General features: G+C 45.7%; 1 protein-coding gene across 2 annotated transcripts in view; it reads left to right on the forward strand.

Moving 5' to 3' along the window:
* The window catches only part of VIPR2 (vasoactive intestinal peptide receptor 2), a 129,939-nt gene that overhangs the window by 96,667 nt on the left and 21,049 nt on the right, over positions 1–12,223 (forward strand). Inside the window, exon 8 of one of the 2 annotated variants that reach the window (XM_081932275.1) lies at positions 2,014–2,074. The exons of the other annotated variant lie outside the window; for it this stretch is intronic. Coding sequence (XP_081788401.1) covers positions 2,014–2,074 — 61 coding nt within the window. The remainder of the gene's footprint in view (positions 1–2,013; positions 2,075–12,223) is intronic. 2 annotated transcript variants of the gene reach the window in all.

Here is a 12,223-nt window from a genome sequence, read left to right on the forward strand (position 1 = left end):
ACACTGCAGCCATCATAAATATGAGTAAGTTGCCAAGTGTCTGAATTTTCATCACATGGGCATGGGAATGGTGCAACGGTTATAAGTGAACAACAGTCATAACTCAATTCTTTCAGTGCCATTGTAACTTCATACTGTCACTAAACTAATAGTTGTAAGATAAGGACCACCTGTATTTCACAAATTGCTAGGGAAGATGCAAACTTGCTCTCTTCCTGCCTACATTCCAAACTCTGCTATCTTTTTGCTCTCTGAAAAGTCTTTTTCCTCCTGCTGCAGTCCTCAGATTATGACTATAACTGAGCCCAACATTTCTTGTGTTAAGTGAATTTTGCCCTATTTTATTATATTTCTTGCCACTTGTTAAATGAATCACTGCACTTGTTACTAACGTTGTTAAGTGAATCTGGCTTCTCCATCGACTTTGCCTTGTCAGAAGGTTGCAAAAGATGATCATATGACCTCGGGACACTGCAACCATCATAAATACAGTATGAGTCAGTTACCAAGCATCCAAATGAAGCATCCAAATTTTGATCTTACGACCATGGGGATGCTACAATGGTCATAACTGTCAAAAATGATCATAAGTCACTTTTTCAATATCTTTTCAATGATGAAGATTTTGATCGTTTGCTGCTTCATACAGAAGTTCGTTGGCTATCAAAAAGCAACTGTGTGAGATGCTTTTACAATCTTTTTGACACTGTTGTGGAGTTTTTTGAAGACAAGAATGCCTTGCTCAGTGATGAACTCAAAGAGATCAGGAATGACATTGCTTATTTATCAGAACTATTTGCAAAGTTTAATGAAGTGAATTTGCAGTTGCAAGGAAATTAGGTCAATTCTTGTTAAGGCCAAATCTAGCATCTCTATGTTTATTTCAAAGTTAACTCTATTCAAGCGCAATATAGGCCGTTGCGAGCTATACCAATTACAAAGCTTCTTTGAGCTAGAAGAGAAAGGTGGAATACAAGGTGATGATCTTCAAGTTTTTTGTGACCATTTGGACATGCTGCATAAAGATATGTCTGAGCAATATCAGGATCTTCTTTTGATGGAAATTCCAGATTGGATGATAAATCCATTTTCAGATACTGAGGAAGATGGGGTAGTGGAGGAACAACTCATAGAGCTGCAAAATGACATTGAACTGAAGCCAAAGTTTAAGAAATCGTACCAAGAGTTTTGGTTACAAAAAGAAATTTCTGATCGCTATCCTGCACTATGGGCAGTGGTTAAGAAGCTCCTTGTTGCATTTCCAACATCATATTTGGTGGAACGTGGCTTCAGTGTGGCCATCCAACTTCTCTCCAAGCAAAGAAATCGACTCCAGATTACTGAAAGTAGTGATTTAAGACTCCTGCTAAATGACTTAAAACCAGACATTGGGATACTCGTATCACTTCATCAAGCCCATCCATCACATTAAGAATTTACTGAACAGTGAAGTAGTTACTAAATTTTACTGAGTTTACTAAGTTACTAGTTACTAAGGTTCTTGATAAATGACTATCAGACTTTGAAAATCTGGTATCACTGGATCATGTTCAACAATTTCGTTGAATTAACATTAACTAAAAAGGTTTTTAAATTGGATTTTGAATAAATGTGCAATTAATTGTTATAGTTTTGAATTTTACTGTTACTATCTTCTGTCGTGCAAACCGCCCAGTCACATGACCCCCCAGCCACACCCACAGAAGCGGTAGAAAAAAATTTGAATTCCACCACTGGGTAGGGGGCACTGAGGATCAGTTTGTAGCACCAAGGGGGCGGTGGACTGAAAATGTTTGGGAACCACTGGTTTAGGCAAAGACCAAATAGTAATAAATGTGTATCCAGAAGACTAAAAACAAGGCCAATCTATTAGTGCTCTGCCTCAGCTAATTCTCATGCTATGTCATACTTGAATACAAAGTGATTTCTGTTGCATAATTAATTTTGCCCAATCAAGTATTGATTATATATTTTCTCTCCCCCCCCCCTTGCTTCATCTGCTATTTTTTCCAGGAATCCCTACAATTTTCATCATCATATGGATAATAACTAGAGTCTATCTAGAGAACAGTGGGTAAGGACCAATTAATAGCAGCATATACACTTCCAGGCTTCATTGTAAAATATACTGCCTCTGGTTGCATGAATTTAATCCTGGATACATAGGTTGCAACAGGTAATACAAGTAGATTTGTTAAATATGAACTTGAATTGTAGTCGTTAGAGCTAGTTGCCTTTTCTTAACTGCTTCTGTTTGATGCAAAATGCCTTATGGCAGGAGTGTCAAGTTGGATTTCTTCGATGGCCGGATCAGCATTGTAGTTCTCCTCCGTGGACCAGTGGGGGTGGGGACAGGAGAGTGATATTTCCTGTCTTAAATCTGTGGGCCAGATTTAAGCACCTTGTGTGCTGGATCCGGCCCACCCCTCCCTTATGGGAAAGGGGGAGAATGTTTAAAAGGTCAGTGTTGCATCACAGCCTCCTGATCTTCTGAAGCATCATAGGAGATCAGTCGGTTATACCAGCAAAAAGAACACAGCCGACAAAATGCTGTCATTTTTGCTTTCTGTCATTTTGTTTTTTAGTGAGGATGGAACTTTCAGTTTTGAATCAAAATTGTATCATTCAAATTGAGCCAGTATTGCAATGCTGATACTAGATCATGCAAATGGGGTGTTAGAGAATCAATTTATAGGCACAATCCTGGTATGGAGTAAAGACAGTCAAGAAATAACAACTTTGCTCCACAAAATAATGGCTGTACCTGATGTCTTGGAGAAAAAAACCCAGATATAATGTAATGAATTTAATGTATGATCTTTATTTAAAATGCAGAGCAAATAATTGAAAAATATGATGTAATTTCTGAACACTGTGTTCCTTCCTTGTCCCCCACCCTCATCTTACCTGATCATGACCTTAATGCCCATTCTAGACATTATTTATTTAGCAGATTTAGAAGCCTGGGTAGCTTACGCTTCAAATGGGAAAACAATAAAAAGAATCTCAAGTGTCCAGACAAATTCTGTCACAGCCTCAACAAACAACCTCCCACAAGGCCTGGGAGAACAGCCAGTTTTTTAAAGAGTTGCAGAACATCATTTTTTTAAAAAAAAAATTGATTGATTATATCTCGTCAAGCTGGTGTTGGTGCTTGGCAGCCAGAAACAAACAGGATGGATGCTATTTGGATCTCCCTAAAGGGATAACTTTCCAGAGGGGAGATGCTTCAACAGAGAAGGCCTGGTTTATGGGTCTTCATAGATGGCATTAAAATCATGCAGGAACGGTGTCAGTTACGTAGGAGGACATTTCAAACTTACCACCAAAAAAGCAGTGTCTATGCCCCTGATGGCGAGCCTGTGGCACCTGTGACACAGGTGGCATGCAGAGCCCTCTCTGCAGGCACGCAAGCCATCGCCCCAGCTCAGCTCCACCACGCAGGTGCGCGCACCTCCCACAGGGCAGCTGATTTTTGGGTCTCAGCTATGCATGCACACGGCTTGCACACATGTGCAGGGGGGTGAGAGTTGCATCTGTGGACAGGGTGTGCAACGTGCCTGTTTTTGGTTCCAGGAGGCTGCAAGGAGGTCTACTAAGTCCAAGGGGGGCGCAGGGGGGGTCTCACGTGCATGCATGGGGGGAGCGCAGGGGGTTGCACATGCATGCGCATTATGGGTTCAAGCTTTCAGCACGCAACAACAAAAATGTTAGCCATCACTGGTCTACGCCCTTCATAGTATATAATGTTTGTGATATGCAGGTACAACTCTCTCCAATGCAACTTGTGTTAATTATTCTGGGCTTTTGTTTTGAAACTTGCTCGTTCCACAGCAAGATATGAAATGCCTCAGATGATAAATATGAGCTGCCACATGATATGAAGGCTGGCCAGAGAAGTGAATGCCTGGAAAAATACATAAATGCAAATTTAAAAAGTTTTTTCTTCCTCCATCCAGTATTTCCAACATTTCTCTAATTTTCCCAGGCTTTAAGACCTCTGTGACTGATAACTTAGATTTAGATTTGTTGAAAATCTTAAAGTTGTACCTGGCTGGGATTTCTTAAAAAGGAAATAAAAAATAGTGAATCTCAAACTATATCAATGAAGAAGAAAACTAGGAGACATTAAAAACAAGTCAATGTAGTTGAATAGGCAGCTTATGAAGGAGCTGAGTCAACCAAAAAAGATAGGTAATGGAAGGTAAGAGAAACAGCCAAGGAAGCTGAGCAATGTAGCAAAGAGGTTGGGAAGGCAAAGGAAGAAAATAGCATCAGGCTTACAAGGAAGGTTTCTTCAAGTAAGTCAATAGCAAGAGGAAGACAGAAGAAAGGAGAAATCGCTCTTAGTTCAAGCGGAGAAATCTTGATCTTTTGGATACAGAAGCAAAATCCTGCTATTTCGCTTCTGTATCCGAAGTAAATGGTCATTTGAGTAGCATTGATTTTAGAAGAATATTCATAGAGAGGGTTGAAGTCAGTAAAGTTGTGGTAAAAGAGCCACTATGAATGTCTTCCAAGTCTCCAAGCCTTGAGAAGTGCATCCTACAACAGTGAAGTTGTTTGAGGAAGACTGTTGGGACGCTCTTCAAAGTTTGCATGTCAAAAGATTGGAAGAGAGCAAATTTCTTCTTCTGCCTTCTCCTCCTCTTCCTTCTCCTTCAAAAAAAAAGATCCCAGTAAGTATTGACCTGTCAGCCTAATATTAATAACTAGAAAGATGTTACAGTAGAGCAAATAACAAGCATGTCATTTGTAAACTTATAAATGGTACTTTCATTGCTAAGTGCCAGCATGGAAAAATAGGTTATATGAGACATGATTGGACAAGATAATTACTTTAATGGAGTATGGGAATGCTATGTATATAACCTACTAGGAGAAAAATGTGGAGATGGGTGGGGAATACTTCACAGGAGCATGCAAATGTACATTAGGGTAACGCTCTTGCTCTCTTCCTTGTAGCAGTTGATCTATCAAAAGAGGCATCTTCCCAGTGCTAAGCTATTAAATAAAGGCCCTATAAAATTTTGAAGAAGTGGCCTAGTTTCTAAATGTATTATTTATTAATCGTGTATATAGCCCCCAACTCACACGTTTACTTATAAATTTTATTTATTTATTTATTTATAAAATTTATTGGCTACGTTACCATAGGGTAACTCTGAGTGTCTTAAAAGTTTGTCATAAAATAATGTCTTTGCATATACAATTAAAACATAATTAAAATCAAACATTAAACCTAAGGGCACATGGGAAGAGTAGGAGCAAAGTGGGGGGAGGTGGGATCTGTTGTTACTCGATCAACCATTTCCACCATGCTGTTCCCCAACTGGGGCCACAAGCCAACGGGCAGAGCCATGACCATAGGATCTTACAAAGGGAGGGGGGTGGGCAAGAATCTCTCATCAGGGGGCAAGATGTTCCAGACCAATGCCATTTCTATCTCATAACTGGGCCTGAATCCTGACTGAAATGGATCCAAATAATCCATCTCATCAGGACCCTTTGCACCTGTGAGTGTCTGTGTAGGTGGGATCCAGTGATGGTTTTTTAAGGAGGGGCTTCCTTAAAAGCATCCGGAAATGTCCCCTCTATTGATCACCTGCCTGGATTGACCCGCTAGGTTTTCACTATCCAGGAGGGACAAGGATCTAAATGACAGGTGGTGGTGCTGACAGTATCAAGGACCCCGTCCACTTCTTCAGGGCCAACAAGATCCAACATTCCCAGATAATAGGGCCCTGATGGCGAGCCTATGGCACGTGCCATCTCAGTTCAGCGTGCACATGGACCTCCCACCGGCCAGCTGGTCTTCGGGTCTGTGCTGTGCATGCATGGGGGGGTGGGGCGCATGCAAAGGGTTGCACGCACATGCTCAGGAGCACATGCGGTAGTCACGTGCATGCGCAGGGGTGAGGGGAGTCACACGCATTTACAGGGGATGGGCACATGCACAGGGGTGCACGCATTGCTTCAGGCACTCTGACTGAAAAAGGTTAGCCATCATTGTAATAGGGCAAGACGCTCCCCAGTCATGGACCATCAGAGCTTCAGTGGTACCATGTAGCAACATCTCCTGGATAACCCCCCTCCCAGTTCCCTCTGGAACTCATTAGGGTCCATCAGTAGCTGGGGGTGGACCATCTGAATGGGTCTGGTCTACCTGTAGAGGGGGGCACTATCCATAGGTGACAAAAATTTAAACAATATAATAAAAATCCATTTTTAAAAACCGCCCTATTCCCCATGGCTGCAACAACACAATCAAATCAGCCACTTAATTATTAAATTGTAGAGTGTGCCATCTTGCTCTCACACACAAAAACCACAGTGGGTTAAAGGTATTTATTGGGCTACATGTGCCCAATTATTCCGTCCCCATCAGTCTTAGAGTAGCCAAAATCCTTCTTCTAGTTCCACCAGAGGTTCTGAGAAGCCGACAAGAAGACTGGGTTAAATTGCCAAACTTAGGCAGCAGCAAAATGATCACACACAGCATGTTGTGTCCGGAGTTCTCCCTCTGGTCCGCTTTCCCTAGAGGGTGCTATGCTCATTCCTGATTGGCTGCCTGTTTGACAGCTGGTATAAAAGGAGCTGTCAAACAGGGCCTCAGCTGTTGCCATTAGCTGACAGAACGTGTTTGTGAGCTGCCGCATTTGGCAAACTTGTTAGAATTAAACCTGTTAACCTTCAGCCTGGCTCGCCTCAGTTTTTTACCCTCCTGTTCTGAGAACGGAACACTGGCGCCGAAGGTGGGAAGGTGGGAGTGAGTCACCAGAGAGCTGCATACAGCTCACTAATATAGAGCTCCAGTCACTAAAAGAGCTGCACATCCACCCAAAGAAAAGTGATGACGAGAAGTCGAAACCCAAGCCTCAGACACATTTGCTAAGTCACTACAGTCTGACAGGAATGGCTTTGATGAATACCTTTACAGCTTTTAATAGCGCTGCAGAAACGTGGGATTCGTATATCACACGTTTTTAATGTTTTCTTGAGGCAAATGATTATATGGAGCTCTCAAGCAGCTGAAAAAGGGCCTGATTTTTGAATTTGTGTGGGACAGAAATGTTCAACATTGCTCAGATCCTCCTTCCTCCTCGGTCAGTGCACTTGGTGCCATGGGGCACACCGGCTAAGCTGAGAAATCACTATGGGTCAATGCTGTCCCTAATCACCCGCCGCCATGTGATGTATTGAAGAAACCAACTGGAAGGTGAATCTATCAATGATTATAGGGCAGCCGCCATTTACTGCTATTTTAGAGACCGCGATAACATCCTCCTAGACCAAATCATTTGCGGCATCAGAGACCTCCGGATACAGCGCCCTTCCTGGCCAAGACCGAATTGACGCTACAGAACGCATTAGATGAGGCCCGCACTATTGGACTGTCAAATAAGTCAACTGAAGAAATACAGAAGAAAGCTAACTCGCAACCACAGAAAAACCCTTCAAAATTCATCATGAAGATGTTAGTTCGGACAACACAGCAGATGAAGATGATGAGGTCCACCACCTCAAGGGCCGTGCAAGGAAAAGGTCGGCAGGGTAAGACTAAAATTCCCCCAAATGAACTGTCCTGGATGTGGCGGGAAGCACTCTCGAGCAGACTGTAGGTTTAAAACCGCTACCTGCTTGAGGAGCTCCTTACTTGGTAAGAGAGGCCATCTAGTGATGGTGTCTAGGTCGGCCCAACCAGCCACAAGCCGTTGTTAGGAATCCTCACTGGTAACCGGCAAACACCTCTAGTCCTATCTCCCCGCCTAACTAGATGGGACAGTGTTTCTTGCCACCTATAGCTACATGCTCTCCCACCGTCCAGGAAAAAACCTGTGCCATGCGGATGCCCTGAGCCACTGCCCACTTCCAATAGCTGAGGACCCAGACCTGGCGTCAACCATCCTGCTAATCGACGCCCTTCAATTCCCTGTGACAGCTGCTGATGTCGCCAAAAACACTGCACGTGACAAGGTACTCACCAAAGTGCTGGACTGGGTTAGGAGGGTGTAAAGTCCTCAACTTGCAACCGGCTGAAAGTCCTTGACCTATGATTGGCACCAAGTCCTTGACTTGCAACTGTTCCTTGACCGGCACCAAATCGTTGACCAGCAACCTGTCAGCCCGGCAACAAAAGAGCTCTCATTGGCTGAGACGCACCTGGCTGAAGTGGGACTTTTACTGTGCACCCATTGGTTGCTAGTGCATCTGCCTCCCTTAGATTGAAGTGCTCAGGGTGGAGCTGACGTCCCACCTACCTGGACGACTATGCATGCACCATCTAGGAGGGAAGGAGTGTAAAGTCCTCAACTTTTGACAAGCTTAAAGTCCTCGCTCTACGACCAGTGCCAAGTCCTCGACTTCTCACAACAAAAGGAGTATAAATAGCTGTCAAGCAGAGCATGATGTTGAAGTTGTTCTAGTTGCTTTCTTGCTGTTGCTTCAATAAAGGAATGTTTTACGGTTATCTCTCACATCTGTTGCTCAGAACTTAATACTGGTGACGAGGGTGGGATCACGAGGAGCCTAAACAACTTTGAATAAAGAAGGAATTTTTTTCCCCCTTAGCCATCTTCCTCACATCTCAGCCTAAGAGTGGCGGCTTTTATGCATTTCACTCCTTTTTGCTCTACCACTGAAGCATGGGACGGGTTCCTGGAGTGGTTTGAATGTTTTTTTATTAGCGAACACCTTCCATGAACTGTCCTCAGATCGAGAGAGAGGATTTTTCCTCAACTGTGGACCCAAGATGTTTGCCACCGCGCTGGCACTTGCCACTCCCTTGCTGGTGCATTCAATACAGTGGGGCATTCTGCTATTAAAGCTACAAAACCATTATTCCCCAGTCCCTTCCTGCATTGCCAGATGCCATTCATTCCGGCAATGCCTTCAGAAGGATGGAGAAACGGTGAGCTAATATCTGGCTTCCCTATCGATAGCTGCTATCCACTGCGAATTCCACGACTTTGAGGACTCACTCCTGGAACAGTTTGTCTGCAGCATGACAGATACTCACCTTCAGCGGCAATTACTGGCACATTCCAAATAGCTCTTCAAATAGCTGTGGACAAAGCCAGAGCAGCCAAAATGTCTGACAAGTCCACGGCTAAGATCCAGAGGTGCCAGCAGCTCTCATTACCGGCAGCCAAAGCGTTCCAGGTGGTCGACCAGGAGCCCCCTGAGCCTCAAAAAGACCCCGATGACTAACAAATTATTCACCTCAAATCTACTTCAGCCCGGTGCGCCTCTGTTCCCACCAGATCACCTCAGGCAGGATGCCTGGGCTGAGGCAGTGCCCATTCCCGGGCTGCATTCCAATTGAAAAATGCCACCTGCCGGTGCTGTGGCAAGAAAGGGCATTTGGCCCACGTTTGCCAGGCATGCCTGCACTCCTGGAGTCCAGCTGTCTTCTGTTCAGCTACAACACGGCCGGAACGCAGGGCGCGCAACAGAAGGATGACTGCTGCATTGTCACCAGAGTTAACAATGCCCTGCAGTCTCTGTCAGCAGCACTTCTTCCCGCTCATCTGACAGAACCAAGATCTCCACATTGAGGAAGCTATGTGCCAAATGGAGATTGATATGGATCCTCCAGATCAATCATCTCCTGGAGTACCCTCTGCTGCCCCGTTCCAGCTGTCTCGAAAGCCCAGCTGCAAGAAGCCACGATGAGCCTCCACAACTACCAGGGCCATTTAATTTCCATCCTGGGCAGCCTGAACATCCTGATTGAATATGCTGCCTTCTGTGGCCAGCTGCCTTTGATCATTGTTGCCAACCCCTACCTACACTCCTGGGGTTGGACTGGTTCGCTGCGCTTGGCCTATCAGGCATCGACGCTACTTCCCCTGGGGGACCTCACTGTGGAGGACGTCACCCGAGAATTTGCTGATGTGTTTGACGGATCTGTCGGTAACTATAGAGGATCCCCCCCGATCAGCCTTAATCTAGATCCCCAAATTGCCCTGATCCGCCTAAAAGTCCACTGGGTTGCCTTTCGCGCTGGGGCTCAAGGTAAATGCTGAATTCGACAAGCTCATTGCGCAGGGCATCCTTGAATCTGTCAACCACTCAAAATAAGAAACTCCCATCGTCATTCCCATTAAGCCCTTTAGGATCTGTGCTATTTTGGAAGGGGTTGGGTGCAATCCCTGGGCATCAATAAGGAAGCCAAAAAACTCCACCTGGGGAACTCCAATGCAGCATTTGCTGCTTTTCAATTTGAGACTAGATTCCCTGAAATGTATGAGAACTGTTCTAAGCATTTCGATGAGTTCCCCAGGTGGAGTTTTTGGGCTTCCTTATTGATGCCCAGGGATTGCACCCAACCCCTTCCAAAATAGCGGCCATGAGAAACACCTCCACTCCAATCAATAAAACGGAGCTGCAGGCGTTCCTAGGCCTTTTAAATTTTTACACCTCCTTCCTTCCCCATAAGGCATCACTAGCCGAGCCATTACATCAATTGCTCCATGGCTCGGCAGCCTGGCAATGGGACAGCTGTGAGGCGCATGCATTCACGGCTGTCAAATCCATGCTCATGTCAGCGGCTGTCCTTGTGCAATACAAAGACAGCCTGCCGCTGACATTAGCATGTGATCCCTCCCCCTTCAGCCATGCGTTCCCCAATGGCACTGATGCCCCCATCGCCTATTTCTCCCATACCCTCTCTAAAACAGAGAGAAACTACTGCCATATTGAAAAGGAGACTCTGGCTGCAGTTTCCAGATTCAAACGATTCCATGATTATCTTTACAGGATAATCTTTATCTTTATGGGAGGCCATTCAAGTTAATCATTGACTATAAGTCGCTCCTTGGGCTTTTGGCCGGTGACCACCCAATACCTTCCATTCTGTCCCTGTGCATGTCACAGTGGACAGAATTCCTCGCTGTGTACTTCTACAAGCTCCTCTATTGCCCAGGGAAACAGCTCTGCCATGCTGACGTGTTGAGTCGCTGCCCCTTACCCACAATAGCACAGGACCCCACCCCTTCCTCCATCCTTTCCATTGAGGAACTAAACATATGCACCTCGGCTTCTGACAAAGCCCACCATTTGCAGATTGACCCCGTCACCGCCCAGGTCCTGCCCTGGGTTCGCAAGGGATGGCCACTAGGCAAGTTGGCTGCCGAGTTCCAGCCATAAAAACAATGGCAGCTGGAACTGTCAGTCCTGCAAGGGTGCCTGCTGTGGGGAAACCAGGTGGTGGTGCCGGCATTACATGCCCAAGTCCTGGGCCATCTGCACTTGAACCACCCAGGCATAGCACAGATGAAAGCACTCTCCTGCAGCTATGTTTGGTGGCCTAAGTTGGACGAGGCCATCACCGCCTTTGTAACAAACTGCTGGCCTTGCCAGGACCGGTGCCTCCCGCTGCACCAGTCTGGGAATGGGAAATGTCCTGGGGACCCTGGTTAACAGTCCATGTGGACTTTGCAGGACCGTTCCATGGCCAACCAAGTAGGTGGAGCTGGTACTCATGGCATCCACCACCACTGATGTTACCATCAGGGGTTGCAAAAGATCTTTGCAACCCATGGCCTGCCAGACCCCGTGGTGTCTGACAATGGGCCACAGTTCACAGCGGCCAGGTTCCAGGCATTCCTGGCCAGCCTGGGAATCCAGCATGCCTTAACAACCTCGTACCATCCAGCCCCGGGCCAGGGAGGAACAAGAGCCAGTGCATCCTACCTCTTCAGCTGCCGCCCCTGGATTAAAGTGCTCAGGGTAGAGCCGATGTTCTCCCACCTACCTAGACAACTACGCATGTGCCATCCAGGAGGGAAGGAGTGTAAGGTCCCCGACTTGCAACCAGCTGAAACTCCTTGACCTACAACCGGTGCCAAGTCCTCGATTTCTCACAACAAAAGGAGTGTAAAGAGCTATCAAGCAGAGCGTGGTGCTGAAGTTGTTCTACTTGTTTTGTTGCTGTTGCTTCGATAAAGGGTTGTTTTAAGGTTATCTTAGGATGTCTCTCACATCTGTTGCTCAGACCTTAGTAGAGGGGATGGCCCCTAGGAACAGTGGACCCAGAATACCGCCCCTTCAAAGCACGGCAACATGAACTCTCCACAGTGGGGTTGCTTCCTGTGGGGAGCAGAGTAGTTGTCCAAGCCCTGTTCCGACAACTTGTCTTGACCACATTACATGAAGGATGTTCTATTCTTGCCTGACAGCTAGCAACAGCCAAGTTGTGCCTGATTGGCTAAGAAGCGGC

Source organism: Natrix helvetica (genome assembly GCF_964273705.1).
Source record: "Natrix helvetica genome assembly, chromosome: Z".
NCBI lineage: Eukaryota > Metazoa > Chordata > Lepidosauria > Squamata > Natricidae > Natrix > Natrix helvetica.